Genomic DNA, 23,273 nt, shown 5'->3' on the forward strand with positions numbered 1-23,273 from the left:
TTTTCGATGCCAAGACACCTAATTTGGAAATTCTTGACTTCCCACAAGACTACAGTTCTAACCAATTCATCGTACCTTTACCTGCAAGAATGGTCTGCTAATAAAAGCGTCAAGTACATTGGACGTAAAAACAGAAACCTGTTGTGGAACTTGCTTAGATAGTCTACCTCTACCTACAGTATATTTAAGGCAGTCGCCAGTTCACCCAAGCGATTGGTAACTGCAATAGCCAATTACAATACAGTGTGGGCGGGACTTCCTCTGCTCGCGATACCCCAGCCGCTCTGGGATTGGTTCCTGGGGGCTCTAGCTCTCCGAGCTTTCTGTTTTCTGATTGGTGAGATTTAAAAAACCTGAGGCGGAGGGAAAGTTCAAATTGAGACAACGGGAAACGGTGAGAGAGACGGGGGCTGGAGCTGTTGAATCAAATAAAAACAAAAAAAAATAAACATGTTCAGCAGGCCAGTGTGAGTATAAAACCGAAATATATATATTATTTGAGCACAGAGGTATAAAGAAAGGTCTTTTGTCTTAGTAGTTTAACAGTCGGGCGGGTTTGTCGACGAGTCGTTTTTAAATAAAAACACTTGACGCTGGAGTTATGGAGCTGAGTTATGTGTGGGCCTCGCATTGTCTTAATGTTACATTTAGCTGAACAGACTGTTACTAAAGACAGTTCGTTTCTTGCGATTACGGAAATAAAGCTGTGCATATACCGAGAAGAAGCATATAATATTTGATTGTTTTGGTTACCGAGTAAAAGTCTGACCTCTTATGTGAACTATTTCGTACTTTTTTTTTCTACCGGGAGATAACTGCTCTAGAGGTTCTGTAAATGCTTTATACAGCTGCAAAGCAAATAGGTGCTTTTTATAGCTCGATGCTTCCTCTCCTGCAAGGAATAAAGATAATAAAAGGCTTGTGCTGCGTAAGTCAGATTGGAGAAGTACATTTTAAGAAGGCCGTATAATCCTAAGCATCGTGTTCTTATTTTTCCATTGAGTAAATATTGCGATGTCCAATATGTCCGTGACTCGGTATCCTGCCTAGAGAGGCGTTTAAAAACTGCATTATAGATGGGGCCAACTAAGCTCAAAAGATGAACTATATAAATCCGTTATTCCGCATTTCCCCTGGCTTCTACTACACCGAAGACTGCCCTGTGTTAGTTGTACTAGTCTCTTCTAAATGCCTGATTCCGTGCTTAATGTTTTATTGACATTGCATGTTCATGATTGGGCGTCTCGCATAGTAAATGTCAAATGCGGAGTGGGTAAATTATCACGACGTGACAGAATCAATACCTTTACTTGAAGTAGAGTGACATTCATTTCTTGTATGCAATGGGGGGGGGAATACGTTTCAATTGCGCAGGCGGTGCGGTGCTCTGTGAGTTACAATTCATTGGCAGAATGCTAAAACGAAGTGAAACCCGTTTTCTGCGGGGAGTAGAAGAGCGGTTTGCTTTATCGAGCACTGTCTGGTGTCTGGAATGGCTGTAGTTCTGTCATGAAAAATCCGAATATAACCCTGGGGTTGCACAAGGTTTCTGGACTTCCTCCCACCTCAGCCCTTCATTGCCTAATTGAGCTCAGTTTGCTTAATGAGAACCTGGGGGTGTGCAGAGACCTATAAAACCTGGGGGACAGCAGCCCATGAGGACCAGAGTTGGGTTCCCATGGACTAAGGCATTAGTGGCTTTGTTAGATATTCTTTTAACTTCTGTGTGATCTATCAAAATGTAACGGTAACAAATGTAGCCAATTGATCCAAGGATTTCAGCCAGCTGTTTCCTGAAGGCTGCCAGGGTCGTGTTTTCAACCACGCTGTTGGCCGGCTTGTTTCAGACTCCCACAGCTCTTTAGTACGACTTCAGCGAAACGGCTGGCGTGTCCTTGCGGTGGAAGCTGTATTTCGGTGGCGCTCATACTCATAGTTGCAGTATTTCGGTGTCTCTCTACGGTTGTGGCTTTCTGTGGGCCTTCGTGTGCTGGCGTGGTTCTCGTCCCTCAGTCTGACCACTTTCGTTTCCCCCCCCCTTCCCACAGCAAGGGCAAGACCCCCAGGAGGCCTGCCCCCAAGAAACCATCCAACAACACCCTGAAAGACCCAGTCGGTGTAAGTAAATCTCTTCTTCCTGCTGCTGAGGTACAGGAGCCTCTAATCCTCTCGGGGGTCAGAGGGATTAGGCTTGGTATGAAAGCTGCGATCGAGACTCGTGTTGTGATAACTGTTAGTACTTTACCGCCACACTCAAAGCACGTATAGAGGTGTTTTGAAGCGAAGGGGTTGCCTGCTCTCTGGCGCCAATCCCTCTGGTCTGGGCGAGCTGGTCCGACTGCGGCTCCTCTTGCCTCTCCGCAGGTGTACTGCCGCGTGCGCCCGCTGAGCTTGGATGACCAGGAGTGCTGCGTCGAGGTGATCAGCAGCACCACCATCCAGCTGCACCTGCCTGATGGCATCAAGGTCAACAGGAATGGAGAGTACAAAGAGGTAACGCAGAGCCGCAGGACTAGCGAGCGTCTGATGGGTGGCTCCAGTGACTCTTCCGAGCAGCAGTCTGCTGTGCATGTTCGCTGGCTCGTATAATCCAAAGCTCTTATTTAAGCAAACAAATTCTTGCTTTTCATTTCTGTTTAGACCCAGTATTCCTTCAAGAAGGTGTTTGGCATTAAGACATCCCAGATGGAGCTGTTTGAGGATGTGGCCAAACCGCTTGTAGATGATCTGATTCATGGCAAAAATGGTAAGTTGAGCTACCATTTAATTTAGTTTGTCACCTGGTTTATCCTAGTTATTGTCTGTGATTGTGGTATAAGGAATCTTTTTAAGTTTATCTGGGTTTAATCCCTGGTGCCCTTAAATGTGTTGATCCAGAGACATCAGATGGGTTGGAGAACGGTGTATTGCTGATGTTTCAAAGATAAATGACAGCCTTTCTTTGCGCTAGAGTTAAATGAGCTTTCCTTCTGTCCCCATAGGTTTGCTTTTCACCTACGGTGTCACAGGAAGTGGGAAAACGTTCACCATGACTGGCTCTCCTGGCCAGGGAGGACTCCTGCCTCGTTCTCTGGATATGATCTTCAATAGTATAGGCCCTTACCAGGCCAAGAGATATGTAAGAGTTGCCCCCCCCCCCTTCTGTCCTCGTTGCCTGAATTGGTCCTTCATTTAGTGTTGATGTTCTAAGCTTTTTTTTTTCCCCCTGCAACATCCATCTCCAGGTGTTCAAGACGGATGACAAGAATGGGATGGAGATACAGAATCAAGTAGATGCCCTGCTGGAAAGGCAAAAGAGAGAGACGCAGCAGTCTCTCAAGACGCCTTCCTCTAAGTAAGTCTGGTAGAAGGTGGCCGCAGTGGGCAGGGCCCTCTGACCATGTCGGCTGTATTTCAAACACCACTGGGGAAAAAATTTGCAGTGAACCCCCCTTCCCCAGAAAACCCCAAGAACAACTGCTGTAGAAATAATCCTCATTGATTGCTAAAATTGCCTTTCTCTGTTAAATATTTTCTGGAGCAGCCAGGGATTTGAACTTTTCATTATGCACTTGCTTGCCTGTTTAATCAAATTGATCTGTATTCCAGGCAAAAGCTGGACCCCGAGTTTGCAGATATGATCGCTCCCGAAGACGCCTGCAAGGCGGAGGCCGTCGACGACGACAGTAGCTACAGTGTTTTTGTTTCTTACATCGAAATCTATAACAACTACATCTACGACCTCTTGGAAGAAGCTCCATTTGATCCAATTAAGCCAAAGTAAGTTCAAAAGTGTACAGTACTTTAATGTAGCTGGCAGTTCTGGATTTTAAAAGAGGGGAAACGTAGTGCCACCCAAGAAATATGAAAGTGTTGTCTTCTGTGTGAGCAGATGTTCTATTTCTGTGAACTTCAGGATTCTTTCTGTGGCTGCCATTATGAGTTCCATCATTAACACAGATGAGTGAGCCAGTTTCACCGTCAGTCATGCCTGCCCAGGCCATGACATTACCTCCACCACACTTGCATCTGTAGCAAAGCAGTAGAAAGGTCTGGTCTCATCTGGCCATAAATCTGTTCTGGGTCATCTTTCCGCTGGCTTAAGAATGTCCTTAGTCTTGTCAAGGCCTGGTCATGCACGATTCACCTCTGGTGCCGACTCCTTCATCTTTAACGAAGGCAGCAGCACAAGGCATTTTGACATTCACAGACACATTGTCTGCTTGCGTTGGAGAAACTGCTTCCGTAGTGAGAGCAGTGTTTCCTAATGCATCAAGACCGTGACCTAAATCTTCCAAACAAGTCCATTTCCAGATTTAAATCTAAATGAGTATTGATTTTACATACTGAAAAGCAAAGTGTAGTCGCAGGCAAGAACGCTGGTGGTTTGCTGCAGCCAAAATGATTATATGTTTGGTGAGCTCAATAGGTTGCAGAATAGATGTAGTTAGTGGCCAAAGCATATTTGATTTATCCAAATTTTACACTCTGAAATGTTACTTGGAAATACTGTCCCAAGACTAATGTGTCCAATCACTGAGTTGATCACTGTTCTAATGTGTATGAGTGCATGGAATTAACTAAATAAAACCTCTACTGTAGCTTTCATCCAAGTTAATCTCATGATCTCAAATACACAATTTCATGAATGTAAAACAAATAAGTAATGAGTTTGTTGTCCAAATTACTTTGGATGGCACTGCATAGAGCCCAGTACACTGCAATATGAAAGTCCCTTTTATTGAAGAAAGAATAGAAATAGAAGTAGTCAGAGTACTCAAACTCTTTATGTATACCCCACTAATGTTACAAACTAACTGCTAATTAGTATTCTTTAAAATTATTTTTAATTGGTCACTTCAGCAATTGTAGCAATAAAAGTGCTTAATTTTCTACACCTGCACAGATTGTTCATAATGTAAAGTTTTTTTCCCAATGTTTATTTTTGTAATAGGAGGTTGATCTGATATTTTCATTGCTAAATGACTGATTAAATGAATTGTAGCCAATATATGTTTTGAGAATACCAATTAGAAGATAACGAGTACTGCATTTTAGTGGGGTTCAGTGTGCAGTTTGACCAGAATGTCAGATTTTTATTCTTGAAAGTATGCTGGATTTTTGTCTTTGACCAGTTTTCTGTCAGGTTCTCTACACTCCTAGAAAGAAACTTACTGATGCTTTTACTTTTTTAGAAAGAGGTGCTTTTGTCGTTTGTTGCGTTTTGTTTTGTATGCTTGAACCAGACGTGACCATTAAACAGTCCTGGTGGGTGTGGCACTGTGCAGTTCCTTGAAGTCCTCCTCCATCTGCATTGTTGAATTTAAACATTCAATTTCAAGAACCTGCTGAACAATCAAGCCCCCGAGTTCTGAACTGATTCCAGCCGGGGATAATGTTTGCCCTGTTCCTTTAATAGGTGGAATGGTGGAGGCACGCCTCTGCGGAGCACTGAGTTCATGTACGTGGCCAGTGTGAGCGTCTCTTGTGGCTGTAGATGGCAAGAGCTGTTTCTCCAATCTGTTAGTTTGTGCGCTCTGTGCTGTAATAATCTCCGCTGTGTGCTTCTGATTCTAGGTGCTTGAGCTTGGAAAGCTTAGAAAGACTTGAGCTTGCAAAGCTGACTTAGCTTTGTATAGTTGTGTAGTTGGAAGATGTCTGACAGTGACCCCCTCCCATGCGCTAATAAAATAACACTTCAGGCTGGAAATGAGTGCATGTTTGCTTGTGATCCATATAACTTGTAATATTGAAGGCTCATCTGTGCCCTTTCTTCACTTTTTAGTGTAAACTTTATTCCTAGTTAAGGATGACCCCAAATGTTAGCACAGACCTAATTTATGCTTTTTTTGCCTTTCATCAGACCACCGCAATCTAAAATCCTACGTGAAGATCAAAACCACAATATGTATGTGGCTGGGTGCACTGAATTGGAAGTTAAATCAACGGAGGAAGCGTTCGAGGTGTTCTGGCGAGGTGAGCCGATAGCTTATCCGCTTTGGAATTCTTTGTCCGCCTTTGCGACGTGTCCAGCGTGACGGAATTCCGCCCTTCCCTCTGCGCAGGTCAGAAGAAGCGGCGCATCGCCAACACGCAGCTGAACCGCGAGTCCAGCCGCTCGCACAGCGTGTTCATCATCAAGCTGGCCCAGGCGCCCCTGGATGCTGACGGCGACAACGTCCTGCAGGTAAACTCCTGGCCCGAGGCCACCTGTGCACAGATCTGCAGCTCCATTGCTTCCTCTTTTGCGGATGTGTAGGGGCGATCTCACTTTGATTTGAGTCGGTTAAATAATTTATTTTTGTGATGAAGTTGCTCATTGAAAGACAAATCCTTCAGGGCTGTAGCACAGCCAGGGTAATGAGCTCCAACTGCAGGCAGTGCTCAGTCTCTCCTGGTGAAGTCCCCCCAGTCTGCTGGCCCTGACCGTGTTCTCTTGTCCCAGGACAAGAGCCAGGTGTCGGTGAGCCAGCTCTGCCTGGTGGACCTTGCTGGGAGCGAGAGGACCAGCCGCACCAGGGCCGAGGGAAGCCGTCTGCGCGAAGCAGGTGAGCATGGGCTTCTGGGCCGGCCCTGGCAGAAGGGTGGGGTGAGGGGGATTGTCATCGCATTTCTGACAGCCCGGCTTTTCCCATTCGCAGCGTCCGATTCCTTCTTTTCAGGATAGCTAGGATGATCCTTTTTCTTGGTTACAGGGAACATCAACCAGTCCTTGATGACCCTTAGGACGTGCATAGAGGTTTTAAGAGAAAATCAGATGTGTGGAACAAATAAGGTTGGTGATCATTTTGTATTGGATTGTGGTCTCTTAAGTCTCCATTATAACTTCCTATAACCAGTGTTAACATGTTGGTAATTAATGAGGGTATAAATGGTTAACGTGCATGTGGTTTAGGCTCCACATAGCCCTACATGATCCTTATTGTCCAACAGACTGACTTGATGTTTTCCAAAACTCACTCATGGGCTCTTCTTTTGTCTGAACATCAAAAGAATCGTAGCATTATACAATTATCAGGCCAGTGACCATCTTTTGTTCTATCTTGTACAGTGACTTTGAATAGACACTATCTAGGTAGATTTCTTCTTGATTAAGGGTCTGGTGTGAAAGTTGCAGACGAGCAGAGTATGTGGTTAAATCGCCTCATCACCTGTGCCCAATCATCTCGCTAACATGTTTATCTGATGTAACAAAAATTTGAATGACTATCATAATCACGAATGATCGATTAAACATTTATTCAAACCACGAATGCTTAATATTTGAATGTCTTCAAAAGCCGTTAATGTCAGTACTGTACCAACATTTTATCTAATGAATGTACAGTAGAAGCTGGTTTTTGCATTTGTTTATCCTAACTCTTTATGAAGTACTTACAAATGCCAGCAGCAGGATTTTAACCAGAGAAAATCCATCTTTTTTTTTTCCTTAGATGGTGCCATACAGAGATTCCAAAGTAACTCATCTGTTTAAAAACTACTTTGATGGTGAAGGCAAAGTGAGAATGATTGTTTGCATCAATCCTAAAGCTGATGATTATGAAGAAACTATGGTAAGGTGCTTTATTTGTGTAGAAAATGTACTTTGATTTACAACATTTTCTAATTTTCCCCTTTCTCTGTACTGCTTGAGTGGATCAGTCTACACAACATGTTGGTATATTTCTTGAAGTGAAAGTATCCTGTATTATTTATATGAATATAGAGAAGGTCTGTGCTCAATTTGTAGGAGTGGGAATTTCAGTGCAGCTGCTTAATGTACAACTTAAAGCTGCAGATGAATCTGCGCTTGGGCACGGGCAGACCATGATCCACGATGGCTGCATCTCTTACAATCCATTCCCTCCTGGCTCCTCCCTCTGCGCAGCTGGTGATGCGGTTTGCGGAGATGACGCAGGAAGTGGAGGTGGCACGGCCAGTGGACCGGCCCATCTGCGGCTTCACCGCGGGGCGCCGGCAGAGGAACCAGGCCTTCAAGGAGGAGCTGACCCGCCGGCTGGAGGAGCGGGGTGGGCCGGTCAACGGAGGTAAACCGCCAACGAGCAGGGAGAGGGCAGCCGCAGCGCGTGCAGAATTCCTGCTGTGCCCACGCCGACGCTGGGGAACTGTCTGGTTTTAAAGGACGTTCCAGACTCTGCATGCAAGTGTGCAATCTGAGTGTAGGCAACTATTGTAAATGTGTTTTGTTCTTGCTGCAGATAACCCATCTGTCATAGAGCTGCTTCTGCAGAGCTTCCCTCCTCTGCCACCCAGCGAGCTTACTGATCCCAGCGATGACCAGACCCTGCCCAGGCTCATTGCGGTTCTGGAGAAGAGGCACCGGATAAGACAGATGATAACCGAGGAGTACAATAAAGCTGGTATGAATTATCCCCTTCACCCCTCATCTTGCGCATTTGTGTTCATGCATTTTTTTTTTTTTACGGAAAGGTTCATTTGCATTTTGCAGCCGACAGCCTCAAAGCCATGCTCCAAGAGTTTGACAGCACCCTTACGGCAAAGGAGAACTTCATCCACGAGCAGAGGGGGAAGCTGGGAGAGAAAGACAGGCTTCTCGTGACCCACAAGACGGAGATCGATCGTTTGGAGAAGAAATGCAAAACCCTGGAGTATAAGGTATCGTTTTTTGTTTATCCCTGAACTGGGAGAGCAGCTGGATTTCCCCTCTGTGCTCCATTCGCTGTCGTCTTGTGTGACTCGGCGGCATTATCCCTCATCCTGTGACTCCGCTAGTCCCCACTAGAGGGCCCACAAAGACAGGGAATGCGTCTCTCTCACTCTCTGCAGTTATTAGCTAAATTTGACCTGCTTTCCTAATTTAATGCCCTATATTAGATACTCACGCAGCTGCTATGTTGCTCAAAACTGAACCCACCAACAGCTCCTCAGCCCAGATGAGTTTTATTTTTCTCTTGATCTAGAGAAGGATTACTTTTTTCCGAGCCTCATCACTCACAATTACCAACTGGGAGGTTCCTCACCGGCAGTCTGCCTCTCCCAGGTGTATTCGATACAGAGCCGGTGGACAGCACACAAGACAATCCCCACATTATCCCACTGGTCACAAGGACCCTAAACACTGACTGCTTTGTTCGTGTGTGAAGATTGACATTTTGCAGAAAACTACCAATATCTACGAGGAAGACAAGCGTACCTTGCAGCAGGAGTTGGAAAACCGGGATCAGAAGCTACAGAGGGAGCTGTCGGATAAACGCCGCATGGAGGCTCGCATGCATGGCGTGGTGTCGGAGACGAAGATGAAGTGGGAGAAGGAGTGTGTAAGTGTCCCGTGGGCCGCAGGGCTCGGCGCTCGAGCGCCTACGCGGACCGCATGGCCGATCCTGCCTGACGTGAGTCAGTCGCACGGTGCTCTGAACAAAAGCAATACCGCTTCTGCTCCAGGCTGTCATTTCAAGAAAGATGTGTAATTTATGAGATGAGCCTTATTAATCTTTGAGATTGCAGTATACTTTATCTGGTTGAAATGTTTTTCTGGGGGGGGGGACCCGGTCACATTGATAGCTGTCACCCAGGGGCTCGTGGGGACATGACTGCCACTTACTGTCCATTGCCCTTGCTGTCCGTCTGTCCCAGGAACGACGCGTTGCTGCGAAACAGATGGAGATGCAGAACAAGCTGTGGGTGAAGGATGAGAAGCTGAAACAGCTGAAAGCCATCGTGACGGAGGGCAAGGGTGAGCGGCCAGAGAAGCCCGAGAGGCCGGAGAAGCCCGAGCGGCCGTCCCGCGAGAAGGACCGGGTGCCCCAGAGATCGGTGTCGCCCTCGCCTGTGCCTGTAGGTTACACCGACTTACTGTGCTCGAGCGCGGCCTTCGCCCAGAAGGGCCACTAATGGTTCTTGCATTGACTGACTCATGTTGTTAGTTGCAAAAGCTGTCACTTAGAGACTTATAACCAGTCATAGTAAGAGGCAGAAAGCGTTCTACTTGACTATAGTTTGTGGCACTTTCTTTAATATGCTGTATAACTATATGCATTTTTCCCCGTGGTGTAATTGTGTACTGTAAATGCAAGTGCAAGTTGTGATCTTTTTATTCAAACTTTTGCTCTCGGCGCTTAGTCTTCCTCTTTGTCCCGGCCTCGATACTGACAGCCTCGTGGAGGCCGTGTGCAGGTTTTCACGTTGCCTTGTGTACTAACTTGGTGTTTTCTGCAGTCTTCTCATTGCATTCCTCAGCTTCCCCTGTACAGCCAGGCGCCTGGGTCGTACGCTGACCTCATCAGGCAGGGCCCGTCGTCCTCCTCCTCCTCCTCCCCGTTCAGCAGTGTTTCTGTAGCCTCCTGCGTCTCCGAGTGGGAGCAGAGGGTTCCAGAGAGGTCCAGGCAGGATAGTCCCGCTCCAGCTACATATAGCGCTATACCGCAAAGACCGGAAGAGCGAAAGACCCCCCTCAGACAGGACAGGAGGCGAGGCAGATGCTGGACTGGAGACTGTGAGGTCCCTAACCAGCCAGCTGATCTAGACCTAGAGGAGTTTGGCCAAAGGGTTAGTGGTGTACTTCACTGTAGCTGCAGGTAGATCTTGCTGTTTTAGTAAAGTCCAAAATCGCCCTGCCACGTCTTTCCTGCTGCTAGGTAATTGGTCGGGCAGTACCTGGGTTCCCAGACCAAGCATCTAGCACAGCACCTCCTTTGCAGGGCCCAGTGCCCATGACATGAACGTTTGTAAAAGGGGGAAGGACTGAAACGTGACTCTCCAGGTGTTGTAGTTCTGCTGTCTGTTGAATAGAGAATTAAATGAATTAAACTGATCCGTTTCTCTCACGTGAGATTCTTTCTGGTTTAGCTGCTTCTAGTTGTCAGTGAGATGTGTTCTGTAAAGTTTAAACATCTAGTTTAAGTTCATGTCGTAACATTTCTCTTTTTTAAACCATCTTGGATAAACTGCCAAATTCAATTTCACTGTCAAAATTGATGAATGAATGGAAACGGTTTTAGCGATTGCAATTTTAAGACCCTTTCTTTGGTGTATCCAAGATTTTCTATTGGCCGATAACATTTTTGCGAGAGGAAGCGTGTACTAACGTGCTGTGTTAAGGCATTTAGTTGAGGTAGGAGTGGTGACTTGGGGCTAGCATTGAATACACTTACTTTTGGCTACAATATGTCCTTAGGCAATACTAATTCAACACAAATCTGTAGGGAAGGCTGTTAGGCTGTATTGATCTTTTGATTCCTAGAGGACTTTAAGAATTCAGACAAGTACTGAGTGTGACACTTGTGGTGGTTTGGCTATTTTAGTGAGCTCTTTCCCACGAAGAACAACCTGGAATGCTTACATCTAAGCAGTTACAAATGGTTTTGCAAAGTTTTCTAAAACTTACAAAGCTCACAAATGTATATGCAAAATAGTGAAAGGTGATTTAAATAGTAAATGTCTAATTCTTAAGGAAGGCTGCATTGGGAAACAAACTCATGATATACAAGCAGTAGGTTCTTGAAAAACAGATATAAAAAAACAGATAGGTTTCAGCTAGCCACAAGTCAGAGGATGTCCATATAGTACATAGTTCCTGAAAGATGTTTTTGTTACAACTTCCCATTTTTAACATTGTATCAGTGTTCTTTAAATAGTACTTCTGAATTAAGATTTTTAATCTTCCTTTGATATGCACGTGAAAACGAAGAATTAAGCATAAGTATTTTATTTCTAGATTATGTACTCAAATTAAAACCTTCAGTTTGAAAACTGGTGAATCCCGTTTTAAATAAAAAATTAACATGCGTCGCTTTGCTCAGTTTGATTTCTGCTGATTTGCAACTCTTGATTGTTTCTTTTGCATTGCAGAAATGCCTTGCTTTGCTTCTGCTTTTCCTTTTTACTGTAAAATAACCTTGAGAATGGAATCAGGGTTATTTTAATGCAGTCTGGGCAGGGTTTTGGACTTGGTCAATCGATAATTACATGCCATTTTCTAGGCCTTTACACGGTTGATGGAACAAACTGGGTGTTCAGAACTGTTTTTTCTTTTCAAACGTCTTGAATGCATCACGGGGAAACTAGTAGCTGGTTGTGGTTACCTTGTCCTCATCCAGGAAATTCTCAATTTTGCTTGGCCAAATGAGTCTGCTGTGAATGCTAAGATTTTTCAGGCTTTTACACTGAGGATTTGTGAAGCTAGATGAACCAGCTGGGACTTCTCTAAAGGAAACAGGGAGGAAGTGGTTGGCATTTTCTCCAGATTGAAACGTTCTGCAGGCTGAAACTGAGATGCCTGTGATGCCAACCCTTCCAAAAAGCTTAATCACCCAGGTCATTCCCTGCAGGCACTTGACCTCCAATTTGAGCCATGCAAAAATTCATCCAGGCCTAGAAAATGCTTCTTTTGGTTTGCGGCTCTTGTCATTGACTGATCTCTCTTGCTTTGCTGTTTTAATTGAAATAGACTGCGCCGCCGGTTCGGCCCCGGCACAGACGCTCGCGTTCAGCGGGTGGGGAGAGATGGGTAGATCACAAACCAGCCTCTAATTTGGAGCTGGATACAGTCATGCAGCCAAACATACCCAATGCAATCAAGGTGTCGGCTCCCAGCGAGAAAGCTTTGTCAAAGTGTGAAAAATACGTGCTGACGCACCAGGAGATTGCATCTGACGGGGAGATAGAAACCAAACTCATTAAGGTAAAGAGATCTCTTAAAACTCTCATAGTTTTGTGAATAATTCACATTCAAACTTTTCATTTTAGGTTGTGTTTCTTAATCTCCCGTGCAAAGTCTTTACATATTTTTCAAATGAAATGCTATTTCTTAAACACAGTTGACTAATGGCAGAATCATTTGTGCTGCAAATATCTGAGATCTGTTTGGGATTTTTCTTTGCAATCAAGGGGACTTTGCATTTATTTTTCTCTTTGTTCCTAGAAGTGCAGTTGAATCATGAATGTATTATAAGATGCATGTTAACCTTGTAGTCTGGTGGATTTTTTTGGGCAGGGTGAAGTGTTTAAAACGAGAGGTGGAGGCCAAGCTGTCCAGTTCACAGACATTGAAACGCTGAAACAGGAGTCCCCTACAGCTCAAAGGTTGGTGTCCTGAGTTTAATCCGACTAAATTCACCTAGCCCAAACAACGCCCTCACAGTGCAGAGGAACTTCCACCCTGTAAAAACGTGGCCTGGGAATGATTTTTCTGCTCCCATTGATGTTCCAGAGTCCAATGGTCTGTAAGTCAAAGGGCTGGGATAAGGCTTTCTCTATTCAAGAGCTCACTCGCCAACTGTGGGGTTTCACATGGATGGACAGGACCTGTGTAGTGTACTGTTTCGAGTCTTATGAACTTTATTTCCGACTACAAGATTAACTTTTAAAAGCACTGCAGTCTGGTGCAAATGTTTGCTCCTAATACGTCTGTGAAACTAGCTGGTGCTTTAAGCATAAGGAAAAAAATTCAAACCCACATCTCTAGGGTAGAAAGGGCACCATGCCCTTCACGCTTTCAGAAATGGGAAATCAATACTGGCAAAGAGCTTCTTATTAATAAGCAGTCACGCCGTTTTGTTGTAATAAGAGAAACGTGCTGAAGGAGACTGTTCTTGTTCCTCTCTCCGGGAAGCCGTAAAAGAAGGTCATCTGGCAATGGCCCGTCGCCGCAGGGAGAGCCCATGGAGGGAGACTGGACAGACGTGGAGACCAGGGTGAGTCCTGGGCTTGCACCCATCACCCTGACGGGAATGAACAAAGCCGGTTCATTCCATAAGCAGAATTGCTATAAATAAGGACACAAAAGCATACGTTTAAAATTTCGTACCTCTCCACTGAAGCCGTTTTGTTTTTGCAGTGTTCTGTGGCAGTTGAGATGAGGGCAGGCTCGAACCTGGGTCCCGGATACCAGCATCATGGGCTACAGAAGTAGGTTGCTTTGTGGACTTTTTTTTACTTCATTTTTAAAATATGTTTGAATACACTGAATCCTTACTATTGCAGTTACAATACTGCCAAGATGATAACTGAGATAATACTTTAAAAATGATGTGCAATGTAAATTGCTACAGCACCACATAATGTCTTTGAAAAGTAGTTAGCAATGATCTTTAATGAAATAGACGGATCGTTCAAAGAAACCTGCAATATTCTAAAGTGGTTAATTGCCATATTGTGCCTGAAAGATTGGATGAATTGATTTTTAGCTAAGCAGTTAGCTGACATCTTATGTCTATTTTCCTTTGGTTTGAAAGGCAAATGAATGACTATTCTGTTGCGTGTTATGTAATCCTTCAGCAGTGCCAGTGGTGCTTACCTTATGCTTTTTTTTTCTGCAGGCGCAGAAAGCCCTGATCTCAAACGGCCTCCTGCAGCCTCCAAAGGGACACAACTAAACCGAGTGACCTAACCCTGAGTAGGCTGTTGTGCAACAGCTCAAACCCAACAACCCCCCCTTCCACCTTAAAATGTAAACTACTTTATATCCAACTACTTTTTATATATCAGGATTTATATATTCAATATTTTTATTTAATTTTATGTAAAACTTTAGCATGGGTGATTTTTTTTTAACTGCTTAAAACAAGGCTGGAGATTTAACGCGAGAAATCATGAGTCCTGTGAAAGCAGATCACGCTGTATAGTTCTCAGCCTGCATGACATCTGTAGAAAAGGTGAAGCTCGTCTCTGTATATTTGTCTGATGTCAGATTAAATCCCTCCAATACCTTGTTGGAAAACTGTTACTTTGTTTTACTGCAGGCATAATTGCAAAAAAAAAATCGCTGTACTATATAGCGCTGGAAACGATTCATACTGGTTTGGGATTATTCAGGACCTCAGTTTTGGGGGACTTGAGTGATATCCAGTGTTCTTCATTTTCTGGTTGTTTTTCTTTTTTCTCTTTTTAGTCTAACTGTTTTCAGTACAGTATTTATCCTTTTTAACGATGCTGCTATTTATTATGCTTTTTGAAAAAGCACTTTAGGTTTGTCTGCATCAACACGTGTTTGATTTTCTTTGCCCTGCTCATCAATCATTAGTGGTGTGGAAATGAAGACGGTTTAGAATCTGACTAGCTGTGAACCCCAGATCTGTGCTCATTTTGACACTACAATGATTAAATATGTATTCCTTCCCCCAGTTTTCAAGCCCACCAATTGCTGCAAATAAACATCTTTTGAGCAAAAAAAAAAGCTGTGGTTATTAAATTCTTTTGGGGGGGGGGGTAACCATGTGGAGCAATACTAACCTTTGGCTGTACATTTTTGCAAATCTTTTTTTCAACCAGAGACTATTTGAATCAATATAAAAAAAACACGTACAACCTCTTTAATTCACTTTTTGTGGGAGTTTAAATCCTGTTATATTTAGCAATTTTATTGCTTAAGATGGCACTTTTGAAGGCCGGAGCATTTGTTCACAGGAAATGAGCTGCTTTATGTAAAAAGGCTTTGGCATTTTCCACTGTGTTAATATACCACTGTTAATTGCACTGCACTTGCCAGGGACTTGTTCTGCCAGAACAAGTAAATTAATTCTTTGCTGCGGAGTCTTTCCCGGCTCCTGGCACTGCGACAGACACGATCCACTTTCCTTCTCTTGTTTCCTGCAGTTCTTGACAGCTCCTGGTTTAGCTGTCACTCCAGTGGGATGTGGGGTCATGTCTGTCAATTCTTCTTCCCCTTATTTATTCAGCTACAGTAAGCCAGCGCTGTTTATGCTGGAAAGATTTCCTTTAAGACTTGCTAAAGCACACAGTTTGCTCAGCTAACAAACTGGCATTTTATGTGGGCCCTTGTGTTTGCTCTGCATTCTTTGGTCTCTGTTGACAGTCTGAGAAATGTGAACTCAAACTAAGCAGTCAAACAGAAGCGAGCACTAACAAAATTGTATGTTTTGTCACCCTGCTGAGGAAAACCTGTGAACTGAAGCTTTCTGCTTGCTCTTTGGTTTTGGTTAAATTCCACTGATGTGTTGTAAATGTGCATTAAAGATCTTTGAAAGTGAGAGACGCCTGAATGGTCACCTAGGCAGTGGTGCATCTCGATGTTCTGGGAAAACTCTGAAGAGTGTTTTTTTTTTCCAGAGCAGGAGTTCTTCTCTCCCTTCCCTAAATGTTGACCTTGAAAAATCAAGCCAGCTTGCTGAATTTCATTTATTTTTTTCCTGAAGAAATGTGTTAAAAGCAAGTTACTGTTTACCCTGTTGATGGGTGCCCAGGAGTTAGCGTGCTTTTAAGAAAGTTATTTACCATATTCCTGGCTTGGGAATCTATTGCACTTTGGCTTCACATTCAGTGCTGATGTTTGTCCCTTGGCCTTGAACTAAATATGCCAACTATCTTAATGAGCTGACTTTTTTTGATTCACACGAGAGCTTTTTCCTCGCCATGAGAGATGCATAACCACAACTAACAATTTGAATTTATGATCTTAGCTGCAGGTGTTGGAAAAAGCACTCAGAATGTAGCAGGGATGAGAACAGTGATTTTTGTAGAGACTAATACATAAACCAAACGTATTCTGAGTAGTAGGTTATTTGCAAATGAGTTTATAAAATTAAATGCCCCTGTTCAACTACACGTAGGTTAAATGAAGGGAAATGATTTGTAATTCCTACCCTTATTAGTAAATACATACCTTCTGCTTATAATGTGACTTTCAGGACTGTCAGGTCGTAGCCCTGAAAACAGCTTGCAGACCCTTCTGCTCTGAACCTGGTCAGGCCTCTGAGTTTGTGACTGGAATCTGTGGGTACAAATCGCAGGATGAACACTGACTGCAATGTGCTGTTGTACCCTTGAGCTTCTCTGAGTGCTGTAAAATGCTTAGCTGTATAGGTGTAAGGCTGTGTATCTAAATTGCTTTGGGTGAAAGTGTCAGCCGAATGAATAGAAATGTCTCCTTCGTGCAGAATATTGTAAAATACAATACAAAAAATGCAATTCTGCCAACTGAATAGAGTGCATTTTCTAATGAAGTAAATTATGGTGTCATGCCATATTTACTATCTTTAGTACTGTAGGTCCAGACGTAAATCTGTCACAAAGCATAGAGGTATTGAAATTGCGATTCTGTGGGTGACAGAGAAGTGAGGTCTATAAAACCGACGTCAAACTCAAGGCCCGCAAACGAATATATCCTCCATTGACTTTAATCCAACCTCCTGGGCATCATTTATAATAAATCGGTCCGCGGCAACAGGAAATTACGTATTAAGACTAAAAATCCCATCAGCCTGGTCGAACATAACGGAAAGAACCGCGAAGTATCACGGTCTTTTCGTCAAAAGTATGTTTCAGAAACTGAGAAGTGGTATTTATTTTTTCTGGGCAGAGAAAATGGCCTACATGCAACGTTTGTATTAAGTTCAGCAGTGATTAAATTACGAGACTACACACGAGTATAAATAAAGAAGAATAGGGCGCAAAACGTGGGGTTATTTAAAAATAGCCGAATTACAGCAAAACGTGTCAAAGGTGTAAAACTCGATAGAGATGCTACAGTAAGTTTAATTACACTGTGATTGAAGTGACTGCAAAACGTCAAGGCCTTTCTCCGAGGACGACGTTTGAAAAAGAACCGTTCGCTTTATTAAAGTAACGTGTCCAGACAAAACGCTAATGTGACCAAATGTGGTAGCCTTCCCGGGAAATAATGCGGCTGAGACAGTGGATCTCACAGACTGTCATTAATGCGTCAATAAAATGTGTTGTGACCAACAACGGACGTTTTCTTCGGGACCAGAATACGGCGGTTTGTCTTTAGTACTCGGGTTCGCTGGCCGCTGGGGGCGGTAGCAGTCGAAGCGCGTTACTTTAGCGAAGAGAAGGAACAGATCTCTTTAAATACAGACTTTTATTTGAAAGACATAAGCACCGGAGCCCTCTGGTGACAGCTGTGTGGGTTTGAAATTCTCCAGTTATAACTGAGTATCTCAACCCGTAAACGGGAAACTGCAAGGCCACTCACAAGTCCTAAGGGATGTATGACGAAGCGAAAGCGTTTCAACCTAAATTGTGTTTGTGGAAGAAGCTGTTCGATTTTCTCTGAATGCCAAACCATCCTCACCTCGCTCACACATAACCTTCCCACGTACAGGATTACCCGCAAACTGAAAGCGCTGCGTAAAATGCCTGCTTTTAAAAACAGCCACTGAGTTTCGGGGGGGAAATTCAAACTGACTTGATCGAGTTGCAGAGTAATAGCAACTAGGTACAATTGGTGGGTGCCGCCGAATTTTACCGCCTCCTACCAGTCGTGTTTCCACGGCTCTTACCTGTGCAAATCGCTCTTCTTATTGGTGAAAATCGATAACTGCCCCTCAGAGACCAGAACTACATAGACACCTGCCCGCCATACTGCCCAGATAGCAGATATCATACCTCCGGAAATGGACGTTTTGAGTTATTAAAGTACATATACAATGCATCTAGATTTATTGCATTAAAAAACAACTCTAATAGTACCATGACTTTTATTCACAGATTGGTGAAATACATATAAAGAAAAACGCTCAATTTAAATAATGAAAAGTGTGGCCCGCGAATGACGCGATACGTCTCCTCTCAATGTACTTACGACATACGGACAGCAGGTGGCGACAGTGCACTACATAAAAGGATGAAAGGTCAACACTGAACGGAAATCACGCTCACGAAACAAAGGGGCTGTTTTTTTTTCGTACAAATGTGCTCTACAGCTATTGGTAAGACAATCCTATTGATATAAACCTGTTTTAGCAGAAGTTACTGATTCGTGGTTTCACACAGAGGTAGTTGGTTTGGTTACCTTAAACTCGATCGTGTTAGACAAAAATAGGAATACTTTTATTTTTTCCCATTCCAAAGGCCACACGTACTTTTAAACATTAGTATGTGAATTGGCTTCATTACTCTGCTCTCCTCCCCACTGATAGCTGGTGTGTGGTGAGCGTTCTGGTGCACTATGGCTGCCGTCGCATCATCCAGGTGGGGCTGCACATTGGTGGTGGTGGAGGGGAGTCCCCATTACCTGTAAAGCGCTTTGAGTGGAGTGTCCAGAAAAGCGCTATTTAAGTGTAAGCAATTATTATTATTATTATTATTATGTGAAAATACTGTTTATTATACGAAGACCTGAGCTCTTATTCAGCTAATTCAGCTTATCCTTGCTGAATGCCTTGACTTTTTCTGCAGGACACTTACTATTATAACTGGAAGAGGACAGATGGATTGTGCCCAGCCTCAATTCTTTCAGTGAGAGGTTTTAGAAAGGGCCCCCGGCTTCAGTGAATATTCCTCACCAAACTCCCATGAGTAAACAGTCCATCAGCTCTCTCTCCACCTGTTCAGGACAGACTCAAGAAGATCATGATAATAAGACTGAAAGAGTAGCCGATTCGGGTGAAACCCGACTGCTCCTCAGTGGAAGCCCCTATTGTTAAGATGTGGGCGGCAGGCGTCCCGTATACTGTCTGAACCAGCCTTCCTGGGTAAATAGACATTTAGTGACTGTTCTTCTGTAAATAGCAGCATAGCTGAATCACCGGAACTGTGGCCATCGCTCCTGATCTTCTGTGGTTGGGAATATTGCTGCGTATCAATGTAGTCGGCCACGCTGAGCGATTTAGGAGAAAACACTTGAATGAGATCGTAATATTTTGTGAAAATGGCTCTTCCACTTGGATAAGGAAAGGCTGCCTTTTTAACCAGGGCATTATCAGTGTGTCGTAAATGGAGCACGAGTAAATAAGTTAATAGGCGATGTGCGCTTACCAGTTCAGTCTCCTGTGAAAATGACTTCCAGTTGGATCAGTAATTAATTTTTATCACGTTGACTTTATAGTTTGTGACAAAGTGTCAACATTAGCTCTGTAAATAATTGGGGAGTTGCTGTTTGCTCCGTCAACAGACACACCGACAGAAGGAAAATAAGTCTGTAACACAGAAATGGAGCCAGTGGAGGTTGAGCGTGGGCCTGGGTTCAGCTTGCTTTTCCTGTTCAATATGAAGGAGCATTACTGTAGAACTGGAGATGTGTGTGAAGTACTGGAGGGATCTGTGAAATTCATACGTTTTTTTTAAAATTGTTTTGTTCTCTGTATTATAGAAATTGAATTATACACATTCTCTGTATTAAATATTATTGTATTTTACTTATCTGATCATTCTGTCCTGCTTAGTACTGAGGGCCCAGAGACCCAGCTGTCCTGCTGGGCAAGACTGCAGCCGTTCAAAGAAAGGAGGTGCCTTGCACAGGGGTACAACAGTGTCCCACCTTGGACCTACACAGCCTGAACCATGACTCTGAGCTGCCCTTTTTACAGCATTTCACCGTTGCATATTGACAGTTAAACATTAAAAGACAATGCATACTACCAAGCTTTCTCCAGCCTGAGCATGTGGAAATGGGCTGTCTTTAATTAGTATGTGAGCTGCTCTTCCCAACACAAGCTTGATGGAGATTAATTAGTTATATTAATTTGTTAGTCTCATGTACAGGCAGTGAAAAGAGTTTTAAAGCAGCTGTAGCCAGATTTTTGTCTTTGTCTCTTTTGTTTATATGGTATTCTGAAATCTGGATGATTGCAGGAACAGATTTGTTAGAACGTAAATGTCAGGCTTAGAGCGTTAACCAGGAAAGAGCCTGCTGTAGGGAAAGCAGGTCACATATTTGTCTTCTATGTGGCTACAAGATCTTCAAAGCGGCACTCTTGCTCGGACATCCCAGGTCTTAGTCAAACACTTGGCCTTAGATATAGAGACTAAACGACATACCATGGTTCCTGTTCAATGATTTGAAAAAGCACTTGATTATTTTATTTTTCTTCAGTTAAAGAGCTGGACAGACACAGTCATCTAACTAATCCATCCATCCATATTGTCACTGCTTTATCCAATACAGGAGAGCAAGCATGTATCCTGGCAAGCAGTGGACATAAGGCAGGATACACCCTGGTCAGGACACTAGTCCATCACAGGGCAGACAGACACAAACAAACACATTTGCACCAGGCACAATTTTTCCCAGAAGCTAATCAGCCTTCCAGTACATCTTTGGACTGTGGCAGGAAAGCATAGCACCAGAGGAAACTCATGCAAACTCAGGGAGAATATACAGGCTCTACACAGTCAGCAGCCCAGGTCCGGCATTGAACCCTGGGCCCCAGCGCTGTGCAGCAGCAGTGCTAACCACTGCACTACTGCACCACCCTGTCATCTAGATAATGCTTGAGAAAATGACAAATTGTGTAATAATTGAGATAGTTTGTCCTGTACCTTTTACACATTTTTTTTGCAAAAGAACACACAGGAAAACAGCTGTCTGTTAACCCTGCAGGCCCCTAGTCCCCTAGTACAGTGTTTCCAGGCTGCCTGTGAAAATATTGACCTTCCCCTCCAACTCTTTGTTCTCAAGCTAACAAGGCAGCCGTTAAGCTCTGTAGGAACAAACATCACATGGTGCTGCAGCTTTCTACAGCTCTTTTAATCAAACACAGCTAATGGCTGCTTAAATACCTTCTTATCAGTTTGTCCTCTTTGTTTGCTTTAGGACATAGTATTTTATTGGTCCCTTTTCATTTACCAACCCTTAATGATAAATGTAGTAACAAATTACACAATGTACATAGTTTTTTCCCTCCTCCTTTCTTTCATTGCCAGGGCTTGTTCTTGTAGGGCAAACAAAAAACACAAGGGACAATTATATCCTAAAACACACTCACAGCTATTCACATTGCTTAGTCAGCTTTTATTTTAACCTGCTTGTCTTGTTTGCTTATGCCTCTTACCTGCGGGTGAGATGAATAAGTATTTTTTTTGAAGAAAAAAGGAGAACATGTGTGAACGAGCCCTGTGTCTGTCAGCAGGAAATCAAGGGGAGGTCAGCAGCCTTTTTTTTGAGAAATTGCCCCTGGCAGTCCTTGGCTGGGTGACAGAGCTGATCAACAGATTCTCCCTCCAAACACAGCACAAACAAGAGCCAGACTCCAGCATGGGTGTGGGCAGGAGCGTACTGCAGGTATCCGGTGATCAGGATGTTGGTGTCGGCGTTGACTGCAGGCCGTCACAGATGGGATTAGGGTTCTTTGTGTTGCAGAGCTCTCCATTATATACACATCTTCTAGAAATGAGAAGTACCTGCAGGAACCTAGCCTGCCTGGAGGAGGAGGTGATATAAGAAAATGAGAACAGTTAGAAACAAGAGGAGGCTATTTTCCTCAACTCGCCTATTTCGTAGTTAGCCTCTAATTGACCCTAGAAACTCTTCCAGCCTTTTACTGAAAGAAGCCTGGTATAAGCTTCAGCCAGATGACTGGGTTGCATGTTCCAGATTTCCATAGTTCTTTGCATAAAGAAGTGCCTCCCTTTTTTAGTTTCAAATCACATCAGTGTAACTACAGGTTTCTGTGGGAAAACCTATTGACTTGTTAGGATTTTATTCCCATCAAACTATCTAAACATAGATAGACCAATGTAGGTGCCCAGGGTTCAATCTTAGGCCTGGGCTGCTGACTGTGTAGAGCCTGTATATTCTCCCTGTGTTTGCATGAGTTTCCTCTGGTGCTATGCTTTCCTGCCACAGTCCAAAGATGTACTGGAAGGCTGATTGGTTTCGGGGAAAAATTGTCCCTGGTGTAAGTGTGTTTGTTTGTGTCTGTCTGCCCTGTGATGGACTCGTGTCCTGTCCAGGGTGTATCCTGCCTTATGTCCATTGCTTTCCAGGATACATTCTGGCTCCCCTGTATTGGATAAAGCAGGTGACAATATGGATGGATGGATTAATTAAATAAATGTGTCTGTCCAGCTCCTTAACTAAAGAAAAATAAAATAATCAAGTGCTTTTTCAAACATTGTGCATGTTTGTAGGCTTTGATCCAGTGTTCTAATTTACATAAGAAGGTTACAAATGATTAGAGAACATTCAGCCCACATGGATATAGTTGCTGGTAACTAATTGTCTAGTTATCTGCAATTTGTACAAAGTGGGTGAAAAAAGTGGACACAGATATTTTCATCATTTTGCACTTTAGGTTACCTGTCTCTCTCACACCTTATCTGTCTCTGTTGTTACTGTAACCCTCTGCTTTGCTCATTGTGTGATTGTGTTTTCACACCTCCTTGTCTAGAGCACCTGGGCTGTGGGCTGAGGTCAGAGTTCAGGAAAGGTGCAGGGGGCGAGAGGGTGTAGCAGATGAGCACACAATGCCCCCCCTCATATAGACACACAGTAAAACATCTCTTTGCCACTGTCACTCAGCACCTGTATCACACAGACCCTCCCAGCACTGAGAAAGTAGGGCTAGCAGTTAAGAGGCTCGCTAGCGCATACAATGTTTTCAGTCTAGGTTGAAGAACGGTGCTTGTCCAAGCAT

The 23,273-nt window shown here is 43.7% G+C and overlaps 1 protein-coding gene and 1 long non-coding RNA gene across 2 annotated transcripts; one reads left to right on the forward strand and one right to left on the reverse strand.

The window, feature by feature from the left end:
- Positions 1-378: 378 nt before the first annotated feature.
- On the forward strand, positions 379-15,112 carry kif23 (kinesin family member 23). Its single transcript, XM_088922406.1, has 24 exons — positions 379-467; positions 2,049-2,118; positions 2,365-2,493; positions 2,641-2,746; positions 2,982-3,118; positions 3,225-3,334; positions 3,589-3,759; positions 5,399-5,440; positions 5,843-5,955; positions 6,045-6,166; positions 6,425-6,527; positions 6,675-6,754; positions 7,413-7,532; positions 7,847-8,006; positions 8,178-8,339; positions 8,429-8,595; positions 9,084-9,257; positions 9,574-9,774; positions 10,156-10,485; positions 12,386-12,619; positions 12,932-13,020; positions 13,550-13,631; positions 13,775-13,845; positions 14,256-15,112. Exons 1-24 carry the CDS (start codon positions 451-453, stop codon positions 14,269-14,271), a joined length of 3,006 nt encoding a protein of 1,001 aa, XP_088778532.1. The 5' UTR covers positions 379-450; the 3' UTR covers positions 14,272-15,112.
- On the reverse strand, positions 13,571-18,303 carry LOC148831365 (uncharacterized). The gene is made up of 3 exons (XR_016091360.1): positions 18,198-18,303; positions 16,559-16,666; positions 13,571-13,702 (listed from the first exon to the last, which is right to left on the reverse strand). It is a non-coding gene; the product is annotated as an uncharacterized LOC148831365 (long non-coding RNA).
- Between the last annotated feature and the right edge of the window lie 4,970 nt (positions 18,304-23,273).

This window comes from Atractosteus spatula, chromosome 7 (assembly GCF_055471065.1).
Source record: "Atractosteus spatula isolate fAtrSpa1 chromosome 7, fAtrSpa1.hap1, whole genome shotgun sequence".
In the NCBI taxonomy this organism is placed as follows: Eukaryota; Metazoa; Chordata; class Actinopteri; order Semionotiformes; family Lepisosteidae; genus Atractosteus; species Atractosteus spatula.